Consider the following 27,234-nt stretch of genomic DNA (forward strand, 5'->3'; position numbering starts at 1 on the left):
TGGCCTGCGTTTTGTGGGGGGTTCTGCCATCGGTTGTCTCGCCCTCCACCAGAGACCCGACTGGTTCAAAAGGCTGTTTCTATCTGCCTTTAATTACTAACTCGGTTGAAATCTTGAGGTCTGTAGCCTTAAGCAGCTACCAATGATTAAAAAAGAGAAATTCTCTGCACGAAGGCTAATGCCAGTGCTTAATACCAAAGCATTAGTTTAAAATTGTGTAATTTTTCTCCTTCACACAATGTTGTTTTTGTTTCTTCCTCACCCTTTCAGACAAACATCTGTTATACTGTAGAAGAACAACTATCTCCCAAACCACTGAGTGTGCCTGCAGCCAAAGTAAACAAAACAAACCCAGAGGATCCAGCACAGTCAGCCTTTATATCCAGCCAGGATAACATTTCACATGTTTTGATTAAAATTAGCTAATTTGTAATCCTAGAACCTATGAAACTTAAAAGCTGCAATCCGTATAGATCGCATTAAGCCGTGTTCTGAGGGGCCAGTGCCCCGTGCTGCAGCCCTCCGCAGCCCTCACGACCATGCAGGACCACAACAGCACCGACTCTCACTCCCCGGCGCCCGTACGGAGCCCAAAAATAGGAGGTGCCATACATCTCGCAAAGCATAACAACGCTCCTCGGGGCTTGAAACTCGCCCGGTTTGTTTCCGAAGAGCTGCCACCGCCACGCAGGGCAGCGGTGCCTTGTTTTGTTCGCAGCACCGCTCCCTCCTGCTCCCGTCCACATTTGCAGCCTGCGCGTACACAGCACCGTGTGCACGGGCAGCACGAGCAACGCTGCCTGCCTCCAGCAGCAAAGGACACCGCTCCGAAACCAGTGGCGTGCAGAGGAGGGGAAGGGGAGGGGATCGTGCATTCCTGCTTAATTTTACAGGGGGAGATCAGCGCTCCGGAAAGCAAAGATATTTTCACTAGACATCATGCATATTTATATACTCGCCTATATAGTATACATACTATGCGAACGTGTGACATTTTCCGGGCGGACCTCCACTTACGATCAGTCTTTTAATAAATGACATATTCAGATTAAATGACAGCAGCCTGATCCCATCGCCAGACTAACACTGCTTTAATCACTTTATACGCGCATTAAACAACAAGTTTGGCTGAAGTCTCGCAATACACCTTTCCCAACTTTGGGGAATCAGAGACGCAAAACAAACAAGAGGTGGAACAGGCATGGAAAAACAGGCGCAAAAAAAAAATAAAAAAAATAGGACCAGTCAAGCCTGGAGCAGCAACCTCCTGATAAAAGAAACCCCGAAATGTGTTTCTGTGCAATCGCAGCCATCCTAACATCTGGCGCGGCCGCCTCAAGCGCTACCTCTGAGCACAGCTGGGTTGGCACTGCTTCCTAATGAACAGGACAGCCCTGCGACCCACAAATGGGCTCCCAAAAATGCAGCCCCGGGCCAGCCACCTTCCAGCCCCCCTCCGCCGGGTGGGGAGGAGGCAGGAGGAGAGGAGAGGGGTCTCCGTGCTCAAGTGCACGGAAGATGCGCGGCTCAGCCCGTAGCGTTTCACTTTGACAATTTAATTACACAGTTGCAGCTGGCTACTGAAAAAGGGGAGAAATGCGGGGTTTAAAAGAGGGCCCTTTCTCTCCTAACTTTAGGGCTTCCCCCGCTACCTGAGGGAATGGTTAGAGGGGGGGGGAGAGGAAAAAAAAGGGCTGATGACTAGCACCCAAGGAGCTTAAAAGCCCAATGAGGGAGAGTTTTTTTTTAAAAAATAAATAAATCAAAGCTGGTCAATGAACAGGATTTGCAGCCTGTGAATTCGTCTCTGTTTTCAGCCCAGGAGGCGGAGTTGAGACACATTCAGTGCATCCTACAAAAAAAAAAAAATGACAAGAGATCCTTTCTTATTTCATTTCCATGCACGGCGGAGAGGAGAGGTGGGGGGGTGCCGGGGGTGGGGGGGCGACGGACACCCCCTTTCCCTTCCCCATCCCAGTCACCTTACCTTCATCTCCTCGTTGATCTCCCGCTTGACCGGGTGCGCCGGCTTCCTGCTCCTTTTATTTTCGGGAGGTCTCCCTTCTTTCTCCATTTCTGCCATTTTTTGCGCCTACTTGGTGGTGGAGATGAAATGGCTGCTGGTGCTCTGGGGGGGCCGGGAGGGGCTTTGGGGGGGGGGGGGTGTAAAGGGGAAAGAAGGGGGGGGGCGGCTCTCAGTGGCGGCAGCAGCAGCAGGAGGAGGAGGAGGAGGAGGAGGAGGAGGCGGCGGCGCCGCGGAGGGCCCGGGGGGGAGCGCGGCGGCGGCGGCGGCGGGCGGGCGGGGGTCGCGGGCGGTCGGGGCGGCGGGTGGCCCGGCGAGTCAGCCATCTTCTGCCTCGCCGCCGGCCTGCATGGGAGCGGCGCGGCGAGAGCGCGGGGCGGGCACGGGAGGCAGCGCGGAGCGAGCCGGCCCCGCGCCTGCTTGTGGCGCTGCTGGCGGGCTGCCGCGGAGGGGGCGGCCGCGGGGAGGGGAGGAGGGGAAGGGGAGGGAAGGAGGGGAAGGGAAGGGAAGGAGGGAGGGAGGGATGGAGGGGAGGGGAGGGGAGGGAAGGAGGGGGGGAGGGAGGCCGGCCTCGGCCCGGCGGCGGCGGGCGGGGCTTGCCGGCACCGAATGGGCCGCCGCTGCCCGCCATGGGAGCGGGGAGAGTGAGGGGAGCGGGGAGGGGAAGGGAAGGGAAGGGAAGGGGGGGGGAGGACCCCCGTGTGGAGGTGGCCCCCCCGTGGCAGGGAAGGGAGGCGAGGGCAGGAGGCAGAGAGCGCCCCCGAGCCAGCACCGTGGTCCTGAAGGGGGGAGTGTGTGTGTGTGGGGGGCTCCTTACGGGTGCGCCGCGGCTTGAAAAATTGAGGCGGCGCGGTTGGAAGATGGAGAAAATGTGCTCTGTGAGGGCACGGGCAGGCTGGCCACGAAACCCCTGCTTCGCCTGTCAAAGATAAGTTCATTCCGCGCACAGCGGTGTCTCGTCTGCGCTGTGCCGAAACCGCCGGCGTTTTTTGGGTGTCAGAAGTTGGGCAGAACTCCTCGGCTCCTGTCGCGACTGGGATGCGCCTCGCTTGCTCTGCTTGCCTCAGGTGGCAGAGGGATGAGAGGCAGGGAGCACGTTTCCCCCGGAGGCACTGGAAACTGGAGGAAACTGGGATTTCGCACAGCTGTTAGAGCAGCGAAGGGCGAGGCGTCAAGCAGACCTGGGCCGTCCTGACACGCAGCCGTAGCGGTAAGGCCCCGGCCGCTGCGAAGCAGAGGTGCTGCTGCTCCCCTCACAGCCCAAAAACATCAGGCAGGAGCTGGGAAAAACAGGTCCAAGCGTTTGGTTTTGCAGAAGAGTAAGGCCCCCTCAGAGGGCTCTGCTGGCTGGGGGCTTGGAGCCGTGCTGCGGGGAGTTCTGCACATCCCCAGAGCCCGAGGTCCAGCCTCAGACCCACCAGCAGCAGCCATGAGAAGAGACCGAGGTCTGTCTTCTCTTGCCTGTCACATTTTGAGATACAAGGAGTTCTGAAACTTTTGGAAACTTGCGTGCGGCTGGCTCCACAGGTAATTTCCAATGTATGGTGATTAGTCAGGAGGCTTCCTCCCACTGCGCCCCATCACCACCACCACCGCCAGAACCTCATCTTTATTTTCTGTTTGCATTATTCTATTGCAAATGAATCGGTACAGCTGAGCTGTCGTCAAGTGCAAGAGATATTCCCAGGATCCCAATGTATTCTCTCACATGGCAGGGATGAGACATGCAGCGTGAGGTGAAGTTGCTTATAAACATAACCCCATACAGCATCAGAGCTTTGTGAAACCTCCAGCTTCGGCAAGAAAGCCAGCCTCAGAAAACTCTTCCGCTTTGATTCACCACCGCCTTGCTGATACACAAAGTCGCTCTAATGAAGAAGGCAAAACAATTTCTTGTTCTAGGGACACATCACTGGTCTCTCTGTAGAGAACTGATAACACAGTTTTAATGAAAATCTTGGACCTTTTGCCGAACAGAATAACCGTATTGCCTTAAATGGTTATTGTTTAGCGAAACATCTGAAAACACATAAATGAAACATCTGAAAATGCATAAATGAAACATCTGAAAACACATAATAGACTACTTTTTCGCAACACTTGCTATAGATATTGCAATAAAGCGCTGTTTCGCTGCATAAATTTAACAGACTGGGTTGATAATCTGACAAAAAGATTAACCCTGATCTCCCAGCGTAAACAGATCTTCCTGTAGTGTTGGAAGGGACTTGGTCACTGCAAGCCCAAATGTGCGAATGGTCTTCAGCAGGTTACAGTGAGTAGACCAAAATGAACGTCCTTAGGATCAAATCCGTCATTCACTTTCCTGACTAACGACTGGCAGTTGTAAACTGATCACCTCTCACACCCCGTGTCACCGATTCTGAACTCTGATCCTTGCTTCTCAATCACCAAAACCAGGGGCTTCCAGATTTTTCTTCCGATCACACACTCCAAAGGCTTTTGAGCGGAGATGTGAATTTATGCCTCCTGACAATAGGCTCACTTTTCTCAGCTACTTTTGGCAGGCTCCTTAAGAACAGCCCACAGTCCCCCAGTACCTCGTCAACCCCTGGCCGAAAGCCACGGTCTCTGAGCATATCCTGTTTTTCTTGGTATCTACTATAGGCTTTGGATGGATACAAAAGTTCTGCCTCTCTGGGTCCAAATAATAATCTCTCTTCATCTGACAGCAGATTATTTCTGCAACTGTCACGACTCCTGATTTTCTAGAGCTGTTATTACCTTTGCATATTGCATATTGGTTATATTGCATATTCTGGGGAAGTTGTTCTTCCAGTGACAGCATATGGAGGGCCATCAGCTGTCAAGACAGACGTTCGTGCATTTCGAATGCTCAGACATTATCTGACACACATCGTAGGTACTGAAATAAGTTTCGGAAATCGTCTAATTATTCCACTTGTTAATGGGGAGAGAAAGACTAACAAAAAGGAATGCTTTCAGGTTTTAATGGTAGCTCGTGAACTTCTAGGAGGAAGCAGAATATCAGAATCTAGGGAAGCCATAAATTTGTCAGTCATACAATGGCATTGATCTGAACATCTCTGAAAAGTTATGAGAAAATAAATCTGGTATTTACATTACAGAGACCCTAGCATTAAATACATTTACTGAACTGTGACAGCACATATTTCTCCTGTGAAAACCTGTATTTTTGATAAAGAAACCTGGTTCGGCACTGCTCAATATGGATTCTGGAAAACATCTCTTAAAGAGGTGAATAAGGGTGGCTGGTTGGATCAGTTCCACAGCTCACATTTGATCTACCAGGCAGAGATACAGGGCTACACAGTGTCAGTAAGCAGGTGTCAGCCAAAGAAGAAATCCCAACCCTGTGGAAATCAGTGAAAGTTTTGCCCCTGAACTTGATGAGACCAGGCTCCTTTTGAAATTTTCAAGGGAATTTTAAATCAAGTCTGTTATACAGTGTGGGTTGGAAAGCAAGAATTCCATTTTCTTAAAATATGCAAGGTTTTCCAAATACATTTCCATTCTAATTCAAAGCATAACTGAGATTGTTCAATGTGAGGGGAAAAAAGGATGACTAAGTAAATATTCCTTACTGTAACTCCTCTTGGAGGGGACTGGGAACTTCACATCAGGCTTCCCATGATGAGTGCTAATCACAGAGCAATAGTTTCTTACTGTCCTGCTGAAGGGTGTGGGGGCTATTTTGCTTGGATCATCAGATACCTTTGAAGTTGGGAACAGGGAACAACAAAAAAAAAGCCTTGTGATCTGCATTTTGGTGGTCAGTAGGTCACCTGCAAGGCTGAGGTTCAGGTCCCTGCTGCATCTGAGTCCTAGCGAGAACCCCAGACTTTTCTTCTGTCACTGGAGCAAGTGTTTTACGCACACGGTGGTTTGCCAGGCTTGGTGGTTTTGTCCTGTTGAGGCTTTGCCTTTCCCGCTCTAAATTTGCACTTAAATTTTTGCAAGCACAGTAATTTGGACTCCTGGAAAACAAATGCTGTTCATAAAATGACAGGTGCAAATGAGTTGCCTAAAATAACTCGCCCCAGGTTCAATTTATATCGCATTATTTATGTTCCTATTTATTAGTATTTACATGCTTTGAAGGGCACCCTTTGAAAAGGGCTTTTTGGAGAAGAGATTTTGCCTACTGAGACATTTCATCCCATTACTACCTACCAGGGCAGATGACTCAAATGAGCAGGCCTGACTTTCTGGCCAGTACCCAGTGAGCAGGGCAGTGGCTGGAAGTGGAAAGCCTGTGGGAGCCCATGGCATCACCCAGGCCAGCCTGGGGCCAGCCCCACAGCCCTACTGCCACTTCAGGTTGTCGCCTCATCTGGGTGCTTTCCTGTGGCCAGGCGCAGCCCGAGCTGTGCTCGTCTCACCTGTGCCTGAGGTGAAGCCCTAAGGAAGAGCAACTGAAATCCTTGGGCTCGGTTTGCTGAAGTGTTTAATTAAACAAAGGCATTTGCCCTGCCTGTCCACAGAAAAGTACCACTAGGCTGATTTTTTTCATGTGAGCTGGAGTGGAAACTTTCATCTGACTTTTTGTATGGCACACGAAGGTGGTAGATTGCTTATGCTTCAGAAATTGCATATAAATAAACTAAATAATTAAAATATCTGGTCCTGATCTCTTCTCTCTTCTCTCTCTCTTCTCTTCTCTTCTCTTCTCTTCTCTTCTCTTCTCTCTTCTCTTCTCTTCTCTTCTCTTCTCTTCTCCTTCTCTCTCTCTCTTCTCTTCTCTTCTCTCTTCTCTTCTCTTCTCTTCTCTTCTCTTCTCTTCTCTTCTCTTCTCTCTCTTCTCTCTCTTCTCTCTCTTCTCTTCTCTTCTCTTCTCTTACTCTTCTCTTCTTCTCTTCTCTTCTCTTCTCTTCTCTTCTCTTCTCTTCTCTTCTCTTCTCTTCTCTTCTTCTTCTCTCTTCTCTTCTCGTTTCTCTTTTTCAGTACAGCCGCCATTTTCATGCAGATGGAAAACACCCATTAGAACTTCTCCCTTGCTCCAGCACCACCAGAGCCCGCTCCCACCTCAGTGATGTTATTTCACCCATACCTTTCAGAAGGGCGCATTCCATTCATTCCTGAGCTGGGACGAGTGCCCACAGCATTACTCACACACAGCAGTGTCTGTAGATTCCTGTCTGCTATGGATACTAATCTCAATCCAGAGTTTCCTTAGACGATTACAGGCTGTTCTGCAAAATGTCGATACGTAGCCTCTCCGAAGCAGACATGGTACAGCGGTTGAAATGGGAGTAGTGGCGGCTTTCCAAATGTGAAGGTCTGGAAATGTTTGGAGGTATTTTAATATTGATGAATATTTCAGATTTTTTCTCTTGCTCCAGGGTATCAGTGTCAAATCTGTGCAGATTAATGGCAAGATAGAGCCCTAATCCTGCTAATGTCTTTTAAAGTTCTGGCAAATGCAGAAAAACTATATTTAACTTCTTGCTATTAATGATTCCTCTTCTTGCCTGAAACTTTGTGTAATTCAATGAATGGAAAGAAATTATTGATAAACAGAAAGAAATTAAATACCTCTGAGTCTTCTGTTAAAATGCTTTTATTTTTAATTTGCATAATTTCTAGTGTCTCCTACAGCAAAAGTAAGCAAGGGGACGTCTTTTCCTTCCTCAGCATCAAAGAGCACCCACATCATTAAAAATCAGCTGAAATTAAACCTTTAAAAAAGTATTAGCACTGCATGTAAAATCAAATTAGAAAAACGTGCCCTGGACACCAGTATTGACTTTGGGGAAAACTTGTTATCACGTCTGCTGCTACGCCCTATCTATCCAGTATGGTTATTTAGTAATTTCTGCTGTGATGTTTTCATATTTACTATAATGCCGAGGATCAGGTAGAGGCACACATCATACCAGACTTGAACTTGGTGATGACAAAGTACGCCTTTGCAGCCTCTGGACTCCATTACTCTTAAGGACTGTGCCTCTAAATGAAACTTGTAAGTCTTTTGAGAAGTTTCATTTGGTTCAACACAGTGGTCTGCTTACTGTGGAAGACAGGTTGGTAGGAGCGTATACCGAGCTCTGCTTTCCTGAGGGCTTGTCATTTCCTTGTGGCTGAAACACAAAACACTGACTTCCAGTGCTGGAGAAAGTGTGGGGTACCCGAGAGACCTTCCTGCTCTCTATACCTTCCTTCCATGTTCCTCACACACCTTGAAACCAGGGAACTGTAAAACTCAGAAGCAAAACCGGTGAGGGGTGGAGATGTGGGCTCTCTGCAGCTGGCCCACGGCTGTAAAGCTCCCTCTGAGGTGAACAGAATATTTCCAGGCAAGGCAAACTCTTTTCTTCACCTGTCATTTCTTGACAACAGCCAATTCCGCCCCTTCTCATTCTTTTACTTCTCCATGCAGAAGAAGGCAGGAGAGAGTTTTATTGATTTCACTTTAATGAACGGGTAATTCTCCCAGACACTACAGTGATAGGAGGAGGTGGGGAGAGGTTGTGTGGGATTGGGATACAACAGAAAGTTCTCCCCTCTTTTTAACTTCATTTTGTTTTAATAGAACAATTGTGCTCATACACTCCTGAAAATGTTATTACAGTAATCTACATCAAATTCTTCCTAAAAGGAATTCCTCCTCTCTTTGTCTTTCTGTGAAGAATAAAAGAATTTTTTACAATAAAAAAATAGTGGTTTATACATTTTCTCATAATCCTGTATTTCCCCTGTGAGCTTTGTTGCATGATATAGTATGTCAGTTTAAGTAACATCTGTCAAGGGATGGAAAACAATTACAGGTTCTTTTCATTCATAAAAGTCATTCTGGAGTTTCTTCATCCTTAATTTTCTTGTCATGCTTTCAAAAACATTACATCATTTTGTCCAAATTACCCCCTGCATTGCATATACAAGATACAGGAGGTTATTCATTTCTTTCCTGGACCCAAAGAAACATGTCAAGGTATCTATAGTGACATATACTAAATGATTTAGACCTGGGTAAAGTTGGGCTTTGACATGTCATTATTGGACAATTACTCTTCTACTGCAGTGCTTGCTTTCCTGCCAGCATCTCACCAGAATCCTACATGACAAGTGATTCAATCTCTTGATCTTCTCAGTTATATTTACATGAATTTTACACATCCTAATATATAACAGCAATGTACTCACGTCGCTGTGGCGAAAAGTCTGTCAAAAACCCAAACACATCTTGAGAATACATAACAAATATATTCAGGACTGGGATGTGTCGCATATCTTCAGCATAGGAAGATGTTCTTTATTCACAGAATCAAAGAACTGCTGAGATTGGAAGGCACCTCTGGAGACCATACAGCCCAACTGCCCTGCTCAAAGGAGAGCGGCTTGCTCACGGCTGTGTCCAGTCCCATTCTGATTAACTCCAAGGATGGACACCACACTGTGGAATTTTCTGCATTTCAATTTCAGTGCTGCTTGTCCTTTCACTGCAAAGTGTGGCTCCGTCTTCTTTTCTCCCTCTTTTACATACAGTGATGAGATCCCCCTTGAGCCTCCTCTTCTCCAGGCTGAACAGCCCCGTCTCTCTCAGCCTTTCCTCTTACATCAGGTGCTCCAGCCTGCTGTCATCTCCATGGGGCTTCGCTGGGCTAGTTCCACTGTGTCCACGTCCCTCTCGTCCTGGGGAGCTCAGGCCCGGGCACAGCACCGCGAACACGTCCCACCAGAGCTGAGCAGAGAGGATCACCTCCCGCGACCCGCTGGCAATGCTCTTCCCAACGCAGCCCAGACCTTCGCTGCGAGGGCGCATTGCTGGCTCGTGTTCAGCTGGTCGGATGCCAGGATCCCCGGGGCCTTCTCTGCAAAGCGGCTTTCTGCTCGGTCCCCCGCCCGTATCGCTGTAAGATTATTCCTCTCCAGGTGCATGACTTTGCATTGCTTTGTTGAACTTGGTTGGATTCTTGTCAGCCCAATTCTCCTGCAATTTATTCAATTTGCTTTGATTTATAATCTTTTAAGCAATTAGTATAACTATTATCTGGAAAGATTTTGTTTTCCCGAACTGTGTTGCTTTTTCTAATTAAATCATGCATATAACATTAATGATAATAATCTATGCCTACCACCGCCATAACCAAAAATAGATTTTGCACACAGTCCCGAGAATCCTTCTCTGCGCAGGTAAGATTTTTCCCGTAGAGCAGGCCAATATATGTATCCATCTTCAGCCGAGATTCTTGAAGTCACGTGTGCTCATCAATTTCTTTTCACGATGCTACTACTTAAAGCTTAATTGACACTACACCTTTTCAGATCGTCAGAGGATGCCGATAGGAGGTGGTTACAAACAAATCCCACCCTACCCAGCTCGCATGGGGAGGGCTTGGCACAGGATTTCAGCTTTGGGTATCTCCTGGGAATTGAGGGCCAGGAATCTCGTGCAAATCTTGATCGGCACAGACTGAAATCCTGCTCGTACCACACATACACGTCAACCCCTGCCATGCTGTGGCTTGATTTGAGTATCACTAAAGGTCTGCAGCTGTACCACCATCCCTGCAAGCTCAGGCAGCAAGTCAGTTGGCTTCTAGGGCCAAGGCGCTGGCTTGCTTTCTCTCACCTCTCAGGACACCGTGAGGAATTACCTCTTGCGTATCACACGCGTGCCACCGCTAGCGCTTCTCAAGCCCCAGTGTGAGGAGGCATACGTGCAGGTTTATTGGCTTTACCTGAACTGACACCACTAAAGCTGGGTCCAAGGTCAGCTTCAAAAGGTAGCCACCCATAAGACTAGTTGGAGCCTTCTTGCCTGTTAACTAGTATTACAGCTATTGCTCAGTATTAGGGCTGTTTCACAGAAGAGAAATCATAGGGAGAGAGACAAAGTGGCAAAGCACATGTTCATGAAGTCTCATGGCCTGAACTAGAACCCAGTTCTTACGTCTTGCAGGGCAGTCCTGTCACCATTAGAACATGCAATCTAACCTTCTTTGGGCAAAAAAAATGAGCTGTGAGCCTCCCTTTGAACCGCCTTGATTTTGAGCTCACTTATGAAACACCAATGACTTTTGAAGGAACACAGGGATGACACCATTGACAGATTTTGCATCAGTTAGCTGCAAATAAAGTTATTTGAAATAAGTGCCAAAGCCTAATTTATCAGACTTTTTCACAGATTCCACAAAAGCAAGGAAATTTGAAGTTGAAAGGCTTTCTCCAGGCAGCGCATGCCAGGCATTTGTGCATGAATTGCAGGAGGGGAAATGATATGTTTCTTTTAGAGCTGTTGTTGCCATCATGGAAAGCGAACAAGCATCTGTGCTTTGGAAATCAGTGGAAGGAAGGTGTTCCGTGAAAGAGAGCATGTGGGAAAGCGGCTTGAAATGGTGATAGTGTATGAAAGTAGCAGGAGTTCTGAATGCCACTGGGGAGAGGAACTGGAACAAGGCTGACACATAGAATGGTGGTGAGAAAGCAAAAAGAAATGCAAAGAGGAGTACACTGAAGGGAAGAGAGAGAGAGAGAGAAATTTGGCTAGAGAATTGGTCTGAGCAAATTCCAAAAGTGAGAGAGGAACCGAGAAAGAAGGAAAAATTATAGGGCAGATGGAAAGTTTCCCTATTGGATGACTGGGCAGGTGAATGTGTAAGTTAAAGTTTTGGTGTGTTTTACTATGGAAACAGATATAAATCTGAAAATCAGATGTCCAAGAAGGATCCCTGATACAGCAATGTTCTGTACATTTATCCTACACAAAGTCTGTAAGGTAATTGTCCTCTGTAGCGTTTGCCGCTGATCCTGAAAAAAAAATGAGAAAACTCACATTTGGTAATATTTAATTCATGAGGACTGCTTACCTTAAATCACTGTAAATAGGGGCTGCACCATCAGCCCTAAGGTTCTTAATTTCACTCCGAGGCTGACTATTTCCTGTGTTACAATGCTGTGAAGCTGAATCCGGAATACCAATTTAATACTTGAGTGCCCAGAGTCAGGCAGACACTTTGCATAAAACTCTTCTCTTGTGAGCTCTGAGTGCCTGCAGCTCTCCGCGGGAGGCAGTGGGTGCTAAGCACCTCCAAAATCCAGGTCACTGTCACTCGGGAGCTCAGGAAGGAACTGCGATGCCAAAGTTTGAGACTAAACTTACAAGTGAGTGACATCGTTGTGGAAGGGCTGCCACACTTTGGGTCAACTGAATTTCGGTAGTAAATAGGTAAATATTTTCAATACATATGCCTGCGTAGCTTTCAAACCCTTTAGAGGTCAAAAGACAATAAAAGAAAGAGGGAAGGAGAGAAGAAAAGCAAGATGGGGTGAATTAATAAACAGAAAGGGATAGGGATGCTGTTCAAGCCTTATTTTAGACTAGCTTGGGCACGCCTCATCGGCTCTGAATGCAAACAGTTAGTTAGGAGCCTTAAAATAAACATAATGAGGTGGGGGGGGTTTCCACGTAACGCATAACGTAACTGTGGAACACATGTCCACAGGCTGTTCTGGGGAACAAAAGTCTAAACAGCTTCAAAGAAGAGCTTAGACAAACCAGACTTGGAAGTTTTGGAAAATGCATCCATTTTGGTTTATTAAACATGAGAGCCTTGACGGAGCATCTGGCTATGAAGGCTCGAAAATACAGATAGGTGGGATCTGGGTGGACGTGCCACAGGAAATACTTCTCTGTACTTGCCTGATTTCTCATTCTCTTCCACTAAGCATTTCACACTGGCTCTTACCAGAGGCACGACACTCTTGTATTCTATTTTGCATTAACAGCTTATGGTTTCCCTTCTATAGCTTTCATTTGTGTCGGCCTGGATGAATTGTTCTTCCTGCTGTACAGCAGCAATAACTATGATTGCCATGTTGTTAACATTTAAATCATTTTAGAGCATGCATTGAAGTGGCAGGCAGGCATTTTAATTACGCGGGTTAAAGGAGAACAGATGCAGTGAATCAAGCGCTACGTAAAAATAAATGCATGTCCCCTTGTACCATGATGGTCACTACTCCTTGTCAAATTCGAAAGCAGAGGAAATCATATTGAAAAACACCTACATTGAACAGAAGGGCTTACCTAGACCCAGGGGAAACATATAGATAGTATGATATAGTCTGGATGAATACCTTTGTTTATCTTGTTTTAATTTCCCCAAAGTCACCTAGTTAGTGTTATTTAAAATCCATTGCTTCGTTCAGACACAGAATTACAAGGACAGATTTCAATGGTTTTGTTTAACCTGGCTTACCTAAATAATTTTTTTAAACCATTTTATTTATCCTCTAGGTTGACTTTCAGCTATCTAGACTTGGCTTCCAGAAAAAAAAAAATTACAACCTACGTGTTAGTAAGGCAGTGAATAGGCACAGGGTGAGAGGAACCCCTTAGTATATGCCCACTTCCTTGAGTGTTCTGGGCTTTAAAATTCATCAGCAAACAGAAAGCTAGAGCCAAACCTCTGGTGCTGAGCACTCACGCTGTGCCGCACAGTTCAGCAAGTAGGTAGTGGGTTTTTCAGGAACTGGATCTTTCAGGCACACTTCAAAGGGGCGTCATAAAGAGAAAGGTACAGAAACCAAAGGCATTGGTGACTTCTGCAAAGTTTACTTCAGAGGAAATGTCCAGCCAGCTGTGGTGGGTAATATATAGCTTCCTGTGCAAGTGAAAAAATAGACAAAGACAGAAAAAGGTGTACTGATCTTCTCCCCTCAAACTGAGCATTACCAGTAGGAAGAAAGAACATCTAATATTCCATCTATGCTTTGATTATGCATGTGAATAGCAAGCTGCAAAATATACATAACACTTCATAAATTACACATATTTAGTCCCTGTGAAATAAGCATTTTAACAGAGAAATGCTTCAATTTATTTATTTAAATCCATAGAAAATTTGCATATCGTATATGTTTGCCAGTTTCCTGCTATACTATGACTTTAATCATCGGGTTGTGTCACACTACCCACTAATTGTGGAATGGTTTGATAGTTTTTCAACCTATTTTTCATCTAAAAGAGAAAATCCTACTTTTTCTGCTGTACCCTCCCAAATCACACCATCTCCTGTGATTTTAAAGAATGGTGGGATGGAAATCACTGAAAAAAAATCCACATAAGATGTACAGATTTCTGGGGACTGGAGTTTAAAAGAGGGTGTGTGAGTAAGCCTTTGTTCAGTATGGCTGTCATTTACTCTCTGCTGCATTTCACTTTCACCCAGACCATGAACTCCTCAGGCAAGGGACCATCTCCTTTGTTGTAGTTTGAAAATGAGTCTGAGTGGAGTTTTCCACTGCTACTGGAGTGCAACTAAATATAAATCCTAAATAGTTAATAGGTTGTCGAGTTGCAGAGGCGGGGCTAATCAGCTGAGGCTTCATGGGGTGGTTAATGATGGATTAGGAATGTGGAAACTGATAAAGCTGAATATTTAAAGACTAATATTGTGCAGGGTGATGGATGCTTTTTCAGCTTTGATTGCATACAACCAGAATTAACATTGTGCTTATCTTTCTCCTGCTCCTTCAATAGATTTCTCAGCTCCAAAACATTGCTGTTTTAAGAGTCCCTGTCCAAATTCCCCTGAGCAGAGCACCGCCAGTCAGAGGAGATGACCTAAGAGGCTGTCTTACAATTGAGATTGGGTTGGGAGGCAGAAAAACGTTGACTCTCTGAAGGAAGGGTGTTATCAGCCACACACTTACCTACTCCCGTTCCCACTCAGCTTGCTGAAATGGAGGGGATTTCAATTGATTTTGTTTTCTTTGCAGCACGAGCTGGCGAGCCAGTGAGAACGGATCTGCGTGCGGTGAGCGTGCAGCACCAGAGGGGCACGTCCCGTTGTCTGCGCAGCGCTGCCGAGAGCTACCGGCAGCTTCGGCTCCTGATGCGTGCTGCGCGCTGACTGCCTTCCCAGCCACTGTGGTTTGTGTGCAGGGTGAAAATGGTAACGTGCACCTACCCACACAAGGCATCCCTATGTATCACAGCTGTATTTATTTACTTGCTAAATAAAATCAAAATAATTATGCATTAATTATCATTTATTAACCAGCAACAAATCTTTTCCTGATATTAGCATCTCAGTAGGTATATTTAGGCTTAAAAATTAGTACGTCTTAGTGCCAAAGTCTATCCAAGGCATCTGACTCCTACTGACACTGAATTATTCTGTTTTTTTAGTGTCTAACTATAGGATCAATAAGCATTCATCCTTCTCTGTAGTCTCTAGGCTAGTAGGAAGAGAGGCAGCCTTGTAGACAAGGCACAGACAACGAGGTCAAGAGAAGGGAATTCGTTTCTCAGCTTGCCTTAGGGGTTTTGTGAAGCCTTGGACAAATCACACAACCTCTAAGTTTAAACCTCCTGACTTCCAAAATGGAAATGATCATAACCGTCTACCTCCCCAGGGCGCTATGAAGTAAATCAATTCTCTGTAAGTATGTATGTGAGGTGTTGGTTGTTGGTGGGGGGACTACTTGGGTGCTTCAGAAGGAACAGAGATATTTCTGTTAGCTTTCATTTTTGGAAACAGTCCTGGAGTGCATCCTAAGCTTCAATGTATTAAAAAAATTAACAACATCTAGAACAAGATTTGGTTACATAGTGTGTAGTTAGTACAATGTATTAACATTGCTAGTCTCATTCTCCTACGGACATTGTTTATTTTGCAGCGTAACTATGACAGATTGAAAGGTCAACTGTTCCTCAAGCAAATGAAAGTGCTTTGCAAAAGTTTTGCTTTAGATGGCAGTCAGGAAAATATTTTCACATTTCATTTGTTAGAACAGATATCAAGAGCTGGCATTAGCGCTGGCTTTGATGTGTTCTCTGGTATGTTAGTCCAGAGAATGCTGCTGTAAACAGAAGTGTCTCTTCACCTTCCATCTTTGTTCTTCAACTTTGATACTGGCCCCCTGCAGTGGCTTCTTTCTCCTCCTGGGGAGGCTTAACAAAGTCAATTGATAGAGAAAAAAGAACCTTCAGTTTTCTTCTCTACTTAAGACTCAAAAAGAAATAGATACATCTATTGTACAGTCACTATTGAAATAGTGTGGGTTTTTCTCTTGAATCCTCAGGGGAAATGAACCAAGGAGAAAGGAAAAAAAATAAAATAAAAAAGCATGCTGTTTTGTCCACAACTTAAAATACAGTAAGTACATCATACTTTTGCTTCTGAGTTTTTTTTTTCTTTGAGAGGGAGAGAGAAAAACTGAGAAACTCTAAATTACAGTTGGTACAAGCAGCAGTGCCTCTGGGTAAGATTGTCCATCACTACCCATTATAAGACCCTGGCTTTAGATGCTTGTAACTGTCAAATTTTAACTAATTTGTAATGAGTTTTTTCCATGATTGGTGTGTCAGCCTGAAGCTGATTTTTAAAATAGTTCAGTCATTTTGCAAAAGGTGGTTGGTGAAAAATACACTGTTTTTCTCATGTTAAAATTAGTGTTGGACTGCATAACTGAGAAACTTTTTTCTTGTTTCTCATCTAATCTTGCGTTCTAAAACTGAAATTTGGCACAGGATTTGCCAAGGGTGGGGAATCTCTCAGACTTTACATTAAACAATGTAGATACCCACCAAAATCGTCCTTCCACATTCTGTTGTCTGAAAAGTCCAACACTAATGGATATCTGTGGTAGACTTACCTAGGCTTTCCTGCAATGGCTTTTCTCAGCAATAGGGGCTTTGTGGAGGTCACCACAAGAACTGAGAGGGTTCTGCTGTTGCTCCCCACAGTCCCACCCGTAAATGAAGAGTCTATGATTAGGATGCAGACCGTGCAGACAAGAGGATGATTGGAACTTAATGAGAAAAAGATGAAGAGGCTGTGACAAGAATTAGAAAACACTAGCCAGCAGGGATGGTGTGTGGGACTGAAGCAAAGAAGTTAGGAGGGAGAAACTATGAACCTGGACCAGGAGTCAAAAATGGACTGTCCAAGCATGACTGTTACATTGTTAACAAAAGGGAAAGGGATCAGGACATCGGGCTGACACTGAGAGGCAGAGGGTCCTTGAATATTACAGAATAATCCTTTCAAAGAGTTTCAAAAAAAAAAAAAAAAAAGTTGTGAAACTCGCTAACAAAATGCACGCTTTATTTTTCTAGCAATTGCTCAGTTTAAAGAATGCCAACCTACTGCTGCTATTTGTGAATCCTGAGTAAGCTCTTGTGGCAGTGACTGCGTTATGGGTACCAATCTTCTTGCCCTACTTCTAAACCATTTGGACTTAGGGGAATTCTGCATTAAGGGGGCAGAGATGTTCAATTTCTTAGAATAACATAATGAACAGCGATTTTGAAAAGCTAAAGTCTCACACATTAGGAGATGGTAGGTTTACTGCCCATAGAACCATAATTCTCCTTACTCTGTCTATATGTATTATTTTAAGTAGACTTTAATTGCATAATCATGTTAGTTTTTCACAGAACACTTACCACATTAAGTGCAAGAATGGCTATGGCTCAGGAAACGAATCAAGGAACATGTCACCATTACAGGTTGAGGTGCCTCGGTAGCTCCTCTTAAGTGCGTCCCTCCGGCAATTTTCATTAGTTTAGTCTTTCTGCACAGAAACATGCCATTGCATTCTGTCATTTTTAGACTGTTTATAAGCTGACACTCACTATTTAGCAACAGTTTGTTCTGTGACAGTAGCTAACTAAGCTGACTCAATGGCATCTCCTTCAAAGCTAAGCCTTGTTCTCTCAGGGAAGGGTAGCACAGAGAGCAAAGTTCACACCAGAACCGTAATTTGTATAATCTTTCCTGTCTTTGCAGGTTCTCTTCATTCTAGCTTTTTCCCTCTGATTTGGGAGAGGCCACTTGCTACAGATGTGTCCAGCTGTTGTCTACTCCACAGCCAAATCCGCTTCCTAGGACACTAATTTTAAAAGTTTTGGAATCCATTTTGAGTCTTGTCTGTAACCTGTGTTTATAAAGGTAGGAAACGTAACAGCTCCATTTCTCATGTGAATGTGGTCAATGGGACTTTTCTTGTCAGAACTCTGCCTCATTTCTTGCAACAAAGCTTAGACATTACAGGCTAGTGGTTGGTTGATGCAATGGTAAAGACAGAATTGTGCAAGTCGCCTGACTCAAGTTTCTGAAGATGGCCAGTGAATTTTTCTCTTCTACCGGGTACAGAAAATACATTTTTTTTGCATTCGCAAAAGGTTTGGGCACATGTAGCTGCAGAGAGGGGTCGGCGATGGTTGTGTGCGTAACAAGATATGAAAACGATACGCTGTAGACCACACTGTGGAACTGCAGGACCCAGGTATTTTTGACTGGGCAGTTAGTTGTTGCTTTCAGCATCGCTCTTCAGCTGAACGTGCCCCTTCATAAAACCCTCGGCGGTGTGACGGAGCAACAAGCGGAAAAGACACAAAACCCATCTCCCACACGGAGCGCGCTGCGGCTCCGCGCTCAGGGCTGCCCAGATGGAGGCAACGCGCTGCGGGCTTCTGGTGGGGACCCGCGCTCGCTTCCCCCGTGTGCACCCCACACAAGGGGAAGGGAAAGGGGAAGGGGAAGGGGAAAGGGAAGGGGAAGGGAAAGGGGAAGGGGAAGGTCGGGATCAAGGGGCGAAGCGGCGAGGAAGGCGGGCGGAGGGAGCGCCGCCCTCGCTTTCCGGCGCTGTGCGACGCTCAAAATGGCCGCCCCCAGGGCGCCCCGAGCCCGCCGCCATCCGCCGCCGCGGGGCTGAGCGGGGGGCTCGGGCAGCGAGCCGGGACGGGGCCGCGGAGCCCCGCCGGGCCCTCGGCGGGATGTGGGGGGCCCTGCTGCGGCTCGGGGGCCGGCGGGGGCTGTCGGGGGGCGTCCCGCCGCCGGCCGCGCCCTGGAGCCAGGTGGTGTCGGAGGCCGAGAAGATCGTGGGGTACCCGACGTCCTTCATGAGCCTGCGGTGCCTGCTGAGCGACGAGCTCAGCAACATCGCCATGCAGGTCCGCAAGCTGGTGGGCACCAAGCACCCGCTGCTCGACACCGCCCGGTGAGCGACCGGGGGGGGCTGAGGGGGGGTGGGCCTCCCCGGGGGGTTCAAATCAGGGGTCGGGGGGGACCGAGGGGAGCGGGGCTGGGGGTGAAGGGAGCCGGGAGGCGACACGGGGCGCCCCGCTACCGCCGGTTCCTCGCCGCAACAGGTCTTGGGTTGGCCTCGCCTGCCCCGAGGTGCCTCGGTGTAAGGCCAGCTGCAGGCTGAATCCCCTGAGGTGCGGAGAAGCCCTCGGTAATGCAAAAAGCAGCGCTGGCCCTTTACCCTTTACTCCCCTTTACCCCTCTCTCTATATATATACTAATTTTCGTACTTGTATTGTGAGGAAGCCAGTGGAAAAGCCGGAGAAACTAATCAACTTAAAAGCTTGGAGTGACGCCGCTCGGAACCGTGGGTTTTGTCACTAAAAGCATTCGCCTGTTTTGGTCTATCCAGCTGGGAGCTGTGAGATTTTTGTTCGTGGTTGAGGGTGCTGAGCTGCTTGCCTACCCTGCTGTTCCTAAAGCAAGCTGGTGGCAGACTTGCGTGCCTGCCAGTAAGCACAAGTTGGGGGGTTAGGCAGCGCTGTCGTTGCCTGCGAAGCACAAAGCGACTGGCAGCGCTTCTTAACAATAAAGCGCCAGGGGCTTAACGATTTTTTTAAAGTATGATTTTCCCAAATGCATTGGGTTGTGGTTTTTTTTTTGTCTTTTTTATTGTGTGCCTAGAACCGTGCTTGTTATAGCTGAAAACAGTTAGTAGAACCCAAGCTTAACATGCACAGTGTTTTTGAACAGGTGTAAAACAAAACTTAGCATTTGTTCAGAACAAATGTTGTGCTTTTTTTCTTTTTTTAAGAATAAGAAAATATAGCTGTGTAGTGGTCCTTGGCAGTTCTACAGTTATGGTGTAACGATATTGAAAATCAGATTTGTTTTTCAAGCTCTGCCTCTGTAAATCTGTTTTTCTTGAGCTGAATGAAGTATAGGGGACAAATATAGCTTTTTAAACAAAAATTCTTTTAATTGGGCGGTTTGACGTAGATATTGCCTTGAAGTAGACTTCTCTGGGAGAAACAAATCAACTTGTTAATGGAAGTGTAAAATAGCCAACTTCAGAAAATGCTGCTGGAGGGGATGTTTTTTGGATTTTTTGGAATCACTTATAACTACAGATTGCAGTATTACGATGAGCATAGAAAAGTTTTTTCTCTTTTGTAAGAGCGAGGAACAACAAGTGCTCCTTTTCTGCCTTTTCCCATCTCCTTTTCCACCTTTGGATGCGTTTTTAGGGTTGGTTGATGGAATGCGGTTAGCAGGAGCACCCAAACACAACGTGTTTAGGTTCTTAAGTTTCCATTACAATCATGGGAGTATCAGAGAGTCCCCCAGTGTTAAAGCTGGACTTTGGTGCTAGCCTGAAAGTCTGTTCAAGGCACAGTAGTTACTGGCTTACTTGTGAATTAAGCTAAAAACAGGATTTTGGGGTGTGGATGGGTATTTCAGGAAAGAGCTGTGATGCTTCATTGTGTTTTTTTTTTTTTTGGAGTGATGCTCATGGGCTGCATTGGGCTTAACACTTACTAAGCCTGTGGCTTGTGAAACACCATTAGGATTATAATTATGCACAGGGCCAGCTGGATTGACTCCATTCATTTTTTTTGGGGGGGGAATTCATATATATTTCAGTGCACAGTAGTAACCTGATTCATTGTGATGGAAACAATATTCAGTATTTACTTACGTAAAAGCTGAACGTTGTGTATTTGTTACGAGTGCTCTTACTTCACTGATACTTCCAAAGGCTTTGTACGTGCATTTACAATGGTCTCGACCTCTATATTATAAGAAGAGCTAACTTCCTGCTGTAAAATTTTACTGCGCTTGTAGCAACGTTCAAATTGTACGTTACCTTGTTTTATGGCACGGTTTTGCAATAACGTGAATTTTGACTGTGTTATTTGTTAATATGTTTTTGAAATGTGGCTGTCGTATGCTTGACTATAAATGTAATCCATGTCAGTTATGAGATCTATTCTCTGCCTTAGCATAGCTATTTAGAAAACAGGTTTTGATTTTTTTTTTAACCTGTGTTTATAAACCAATATAGGTTTCTTATTATGTGTTCTAGGCAAATGTTTAAAGATATGGGTATCTAAAATATGTTCTTTGGTGACTTTTGAAAAGCTTTTGAGTGATGGATACGTTATTCAACTCTAATCTTTCGGCCTGTGAATGTTGTATACATCTATTAAGTACTCAAACACTTGAAGAGATTTTTCTGTGTGAAAACTGTGCTGTAAAACAGATTGACTGCACATGGTGTTTCTCAAGTTTCTAGTCGTTTATTTTAGAAGTTATACATTTATAAGTAGTGACAATCGAATCGTGATTACTTGCTGTCATTTCTGAGCTATATTCATTTTCTTTGACCATGAGCATTTTGTCCTCAGTGCTCCTTCCTTTGTTTCTGTCCTCCATTGCTGTGTAAATGCTTCATTACTCCTTGAAGTCTTCCTCACGGGTTTCCTAAGCATTGGTAGAAAAAACTTGGCTTTGCTCAGCATAGACCCAGAACTGAGGCAACGTAGGACATCTCCGCTACCACACTGAAAGCCTGTAGTGTACGAGGAGTGCCGGTGAGCATTTTCTAACCTTTTGCTGTGTGTTGGGTCACCGGGCTGTTGCAGCGCGTAGCCAGTGCTGAGAGCCTTCAGGAAGGCAACTGAAAGATAACAGTCGGCGTGAGGCACGGCGTGCGGAGGAGCAGCTGTTGGGGCAGGATACATTTCTCGGATGATCCCATCCGTTTCTTCCCCTCGTTTGGATGCGGCAGTGGCAGCTCGTGGGTTTAAGCGCCTGCCATGAATCAGGACTGCAGCAGGTGTTCCTCGGGGATGGTGAGCGACCCCGATAGCTGCTACCCAGCCCGCGCCTGGCCAGCGGCTTTAAATCTGCGAGCTATTGCTGACTGTGCAGTTGCTGGGGGTAGAGGCGGGTAACTGACCCCTACAGCAAGGGATTTTGGAATTCTGTAAACCACGTGGTAAGGTCAGCTGTGGGTTGTCTTCCCCCTTAGGCTTTTGGTTTCTTGAGTCGGCCACGTGAAGTGAACATCCTCAGCACTGGCTTTGCCAGCCTTCTTAGAGAGAAGGTGAAATGTGAGGGGGAAAAAATCCATTTCAGAAAGGCTAACGTTTAGTGGTTAACAGATCATTGGGAGTTAGGGTATCTGGATTATATTCACAGCTGTGCTTCTGGCACTCTGACCGGGGCAAGTCACTTAATTTTTCATGCTTGCATGTACTTATCTGTGAAACGTATAATACAGCATCTGCTTTCCGGAGGTGCTACACTTAATTTATTATAGCCCTCATTGATCACTGTGATCTTTCAGTGGAAAACGGTGTATAAACAATATTAATAAAGAACGCTTTAAACAAATGCTGTCATTAAAATATTCACCTCTAATGGATGCTGCGGAAGCGGAATTGCATTCTGACTACCGCTGGATCTTTCTTTGTAGTCCTGCGAATCACCGGACGGTTCGTCAGAGCTTTCATTTTTCTTTCCCTATAATGAAGTGTTTGCAGCAGCTACTCAGAACTAATGTATAATTTTTTTTTTACTCTTTAGGCTTTGTTGTAGTAAAGGAGTTTTTTTTTTTTTTTAGTGAATAAACATGTGACCTTCTTTTCAGATGGGAAGGAAATAAATCTTCAGTCTTCTCTCTTTCGCCCTCCCTTCTAGGCTGACGTACATCATTTTTAATATAGGAAAGAATCTGTAATTGGCACAGCAATCTACTTTTCTCAAATACATAGTGTGATAACATTTTCTTGATTATTTAATATCCCTTGAGAAAGGTATAGCTTGCTACAGATTGTAAACAGTAAACGTTATGGCCAGTGCATCACTTTTACAATACCAGTAAATGAAATGGAACACTTCATGCACGTAAAATTGTTATGGGGTGCCGTTTAGCACTAGTCGTTCTGTCATTAGCATGTGGGAGGAATGGTTGTATTTCAGTTTTGTCAGAATTGTTTGTTGGTGAGAAATCCGTATCTAGACGTAGTTACAGTTTTCCTGGATTATTACAGAAACAGTAATAATAAAACAAATTGATGGAGTGGGTTTTGTTCTCTCGCAGCGTGCCCCATGTAGATCTGTGGCCGTTTTAAGCACTGAGCATAATGTGCAATCCAGAGCAGTTTGCAGGGTGGGTGATTTGGGGTTAAATTGTCTGATAATGTTGGATTCCTGATAGTTGTGTCTGCTTGAAATGGCTTAGTTTAGTAGCACCTATCTTGTAATGCAGAAGTGGTGTGTGTTTGTCCTTCTGCGTGGATGACTGACTGCAAGCACAGGGCTGGGGCTTTGTCCTAGCCCTGTGTGGGTGGAATTGTGGCCAAGTTGTGTTTTGCTGTGATCTTAAAAGTATCCTTTCTTTTTTATACTTGTATGTGTTGTGATTGACTGAAGAGCTTTTTAGCAACTTCTTTCAAATGTTAGTTTATTTTCATTTTCTGGGCTAGAGAAATGAGTGTGTCCATGTGTTTGGCAGTGGCTAGCCAGTGAACTTTGCATGTTTACCTGCTGGCTATGTTCATGAACAGCTGAGGGTCTGGTCATCTTAGGGCTTCTGCCCGTGGCCTTCAAAGGCCAAAACTTGCTGCAATCTTCTAGGTTTCACTGAAGTGCTGAATCTCTGAAGGTCCCTGATGAATGACATCCCTCTCCTTCTGTGGCTGGGTCAGAAGTTAAAACAAGTTTGCATTCACAAAAGTGGGTGTGTGTATATATGTGTGTGTGTGTATATATATATATATTTTTTTTTTCCCCAGCCTTTGTAACCTCTATAGAAAAAAATATCTTTGTGGCATAGAGATGTGATTTTTCTTTTTTTTATAGCTCTGGTCAGAGTGCCGTTAGATGTTAGTTGCGAGGCAGCAGGTGTGTAATTTCCTGCGTTTACTGCAGCAGCCTGTTGGACTGGAAGGTTTGGAAGCACTGTCCTCTACAACTAACATGCAGCACACCTGTGTGGAAAATCTGGATGTCAGAAACACAGGGCTACATTCCTGCTCTATAAGGCTGGTGCTAATTGCCAGATTACTGTAGTACTGGTGATGATAACAAGGTTAACCTGACCCTGGGAAGACTTTTTTTGAAGCATACTACATAGCTGATGGAAGCAGGGATGCTCACAGGAGAGCTCCAGCTGATGGACTGAAGTGAAATTCTTGCTTTGACTTGCCCCATCAAGAAGGTTCTCTCTTCCAGGAAAGGCTGGCCTTTCCTGGCTACGTTAATGTTTGTGAATATCTTTCAGTCTGTTTTGGTAGACTTTAGTAACTTCAAAAAACTTCATCATGTTATGTGTCTTCTAAAGGTTGGTCCTCCCTAGGTGTTTCTGTTACCATACTCGCAGTCAAAGAAAAATCTTGGACAGCAAAAATCAGTTTATTTTGTATTTTGGCTGAATTAACTCTCAAAGAGCTATCGTGGCAAACTTAACTTCGGCATGTGAGAAGACATGGAGGAAACTAAGCCAGTTTTGGGTTCATATACAGACGGAAGCTACCTTCTATATCTAATTCCTTCTGTTTTTCACTGTAGCTGTGGACTTCAGTATGGATTTTTAGCTACTCGTTTAATATTGTATAATTAAAGGGGAGAGGAGATGCATTTCTGTATGTCATGCTCATCCCTTAGGCTGTAGTAAGGTCAAGTGGGATGACTAGATAGACGTGTTGTTCGGTCTTTCTCCTGAATTCTGTTTTTTTGTTTCTCTTCAGCATGTTTTACCAATGTATGTTTCTTATTAGTTTTCTCCACCAGCAGCATTGCATTCATACACACAAATGCTCATTCATGCCCATGAGTTATTTGTGCTCTTTTGAAGAGCTGTCAGTAGACTCAGGAAGGTAAGAGTTGCATCAGAACTTGTACACTCGTGCTTGAGCTTCACAGTTGACTTTTAAGGGGCCTTAAAACACCCCCCCCCAGAAGTTAATATTTTTGGGTTTGGCAGTGAAAGTCTCATTCTCGAAGGACGTTGTCCAATCGTGTGTGTGTGTGTATATATATATGATAAACATTTGGGACCCTAGGCTTACAAAATTTAGCATACGTATAATAGTATTCTTAGCAAGATCAATGTGACAGTCTTAAGTTGTAGAGGCCACCTCTGTAGCGGGCAAGCTGTGGTATAGTTATGAAGATATCCCAAAGCAGGAAACAAGTGTTGACTCAAGTATGGTGCTTCACCCTCTAAGATGCACATTGTTTTTTTCTTTTGACATTGTATTAGTAAACCAGAGTTCAAGAAGTAAAACCCTCATGATCATGGGTTTACCAGAAATGTTGGGAAAGGCTGAACTGATGCTAGTTCCCATTACAGCTAGTTTTCAGCTGTAATGGTGATGAGTTGTTGAGTTCTTGTCATTTCCTGGTAAGAGTTGTGTGGAAGAGTATGTTTAAGGATGCAAAGGATGTTTGATTGTGTGGTACGATACTCGGTTTTGCTGAATATTTTGCTTCCACAAGCAAAACATAATTGAGAGCAAGCCTGCAGCATGGATGTGTAAAAGCTAGGCTGCAAATTTAAATTCTCTTATGTGTTGAATAGTATTTTTTTACAGTGGTTCTTGTTTAAATATTTATATTGAATCCGTGTTTCTGTGCTTATGAGGCATGTGTTATTTCACCACGTAGGTTGGTTTTGGTAAACGAAACATAATCAGTAGGTGATGTTGCTGCTTGGGATGCTCTGATAGAGTTATTTACAATGAAAGCTAATAACCTGCCCTGATACTGATAACTTCTATTTTTTAATAGGGAATATGTGTTTCTATGGGAGTGCTGTCAGCCTTGTACTGATTTATTAGGTAGCAATTCATACTAATCATTCTGCTTAATGGAAAAACCTTGGTATTTCCTTGGGTTTCAAGTGTGTGAAAAAGAAACAACGTATAACAAGCAAACCCACATAGTAGTCAGTCTTGAAGAAAAGACAGTATAAGTAATAAAACAGATTCTTTTGGTTGCAAGTAGTACTAAAAAAAAAGGGGGGGAGAAGTATATCAGAAATCGGAGTAGGCTGACTGTTGCTGAGCACACCTACAGCACGCTTGGTTCTACTGCACGCACACAGTAGCCTCAGCATCTTTTTCAAATAAAGGTAATTATTGAAGTTCACATCTGTTCTTTTCTGCTTTCAAGTATAATTGATTTCTAACATATGTGAATATTGAATAGCAAGTGTAATGTGCTAGTGAATGGATGTTATGTCAGTGTTTGTTCTACGCAGGAAAAGAGTACGGAGTAGGTGGGAATAGTTTCAAGGTAATTCTCTCTGTAAGCCAGAAGACCATTACCAAATATTCCTCTGTGTAAAGCACAAATGAGAAGTGATGTCATAGAGTAAGCAAAATTCATATTTAAGTCACTGGAAGCAATTTTCTCTTAATGATTTTTTTTTGAAGACTTATCTTGACTTTCTTTTTTTAAGGGTAAAGCTACTTGTCTTGGTTCTTTTACTCTTTCTGAGATCTGTATGTGTATGTTTTATTTTTTAATTTTTGATGTTGCCTCCCAGTTGGACTTTTCTCCTTGTTTTCGAGGCCTTTACAGTATTGGAAGCCCTGTTCACAAATTGTGGTGATTGTTTTCAGAAGCCTGCTGAGAACTACGTATGGCATTGTCTCCTCTACGGTGCTTTGTATTTTCTTGAATAGATTTATAAAGTTCACAAAGCACAAATATAAACTAGGGAGCTAGATGTTTCTGTACTTAGGCTATTGCTTTCTCCTGGGGGTGGAAGACCATTGTCTTAAATTATTAATATCTTTGCTTTACCCCACTTCTGGCTCTCTTAGTTTCCCTCAGGGTAGGCAGACTGTCTACAGCACTTGCCCTAAAGGAAATACTGCTGGAGACAAACCTGACAGACTATAAAGGAACACCATGAATTTAAAAATCGGATATATTTAAGAAATTGTTTAAAATCCATAGCATATGCTTTACTGTCCTTGAATTGTCCCTGCTAATTCTCTGGCATTGACAGTCACTTTAGCTTATTTTTTTTTCTCTCCCCTCTTGCTGCATGAAAGATTCATCTAGGGAAAGGAAAACTGATCATATGTGAAAACTGGTGTGGCTCATTATACATGAACTTTTATCAAAAACATGATGCGACCTAGCTAGATTTTACTTATAATGATGCATAGGACTTAAATGTGACTCAAAACCTGAATTAACTGAGGAGCT

General features: G+C 44.6%; 2 protein-coding genes across 18 annotated transcripts in view; one reads left to right on the forward strand and one right to left on the reverse strand.

Moving 5' to 3' along the window:
• SOBP (sine oculis binding protein homolog) overlaps positions 1–2,523 on the reverse strand; it is a 138,138-nt gene extending 135,615 nt beyond the window's left edge. For 7 of the 8 annotated variants that reach the window (XR_013949214.1, XR_013949215.1, XR_013949216.1 and 4 more), the window contains exon 1: positions 1,988–2,522. Coding sequence is in view for 2 of the 8 variants with exons in the window: in XM_080586954.1 (XP_080443080.1) it covers positions 1,988–2,083 (96 nt within the window). In the remaining 6 variants the exon portion in view is untranslated. Of the gene's footprint in view, positions 1–1,987 lie in introns of all 8 variants that reach the window. The other variant, XM_080586955.1, reaches the window with a different exon arrangement.
• Positions 2,524–18,413: 15,890 nt separating this feature from the next.
• Positions 18,414–27,234, forward strand: part of BEND3 (BEN domain containing 3) — a 156,608-nt gene continuing 147,787 nt past the window's right edge. For all 10 annotated transcript variants that reach the window (XM_080586964.1, XM_080586961.1, XM_080586971.1 and 7 more), the window contains exon 1: positions 18,414–18,979. In XM_080586964.1, the coding sequence (XP_080443090.1) occupies positions 18,429–18,979 (551 nt within the window). In that variant the 5' untranslated portion in view covers positions 18,414–18,428. The remainder of the gene's footprint in view (positions 18,980–27,234) is intronic.

The sequence above is a fragment of the Anser brachyrhynchus genome (assembly GCF_964034855.1).
Source record: "Anser brachyrhynchus genome assembly, chromosome: 3".
Lineage (NCBI taxonomy): Eukaryota > Metazoa > Chordata > Aves > Anseriformes > Anatidae > Anser > Anser brachyrhynchus.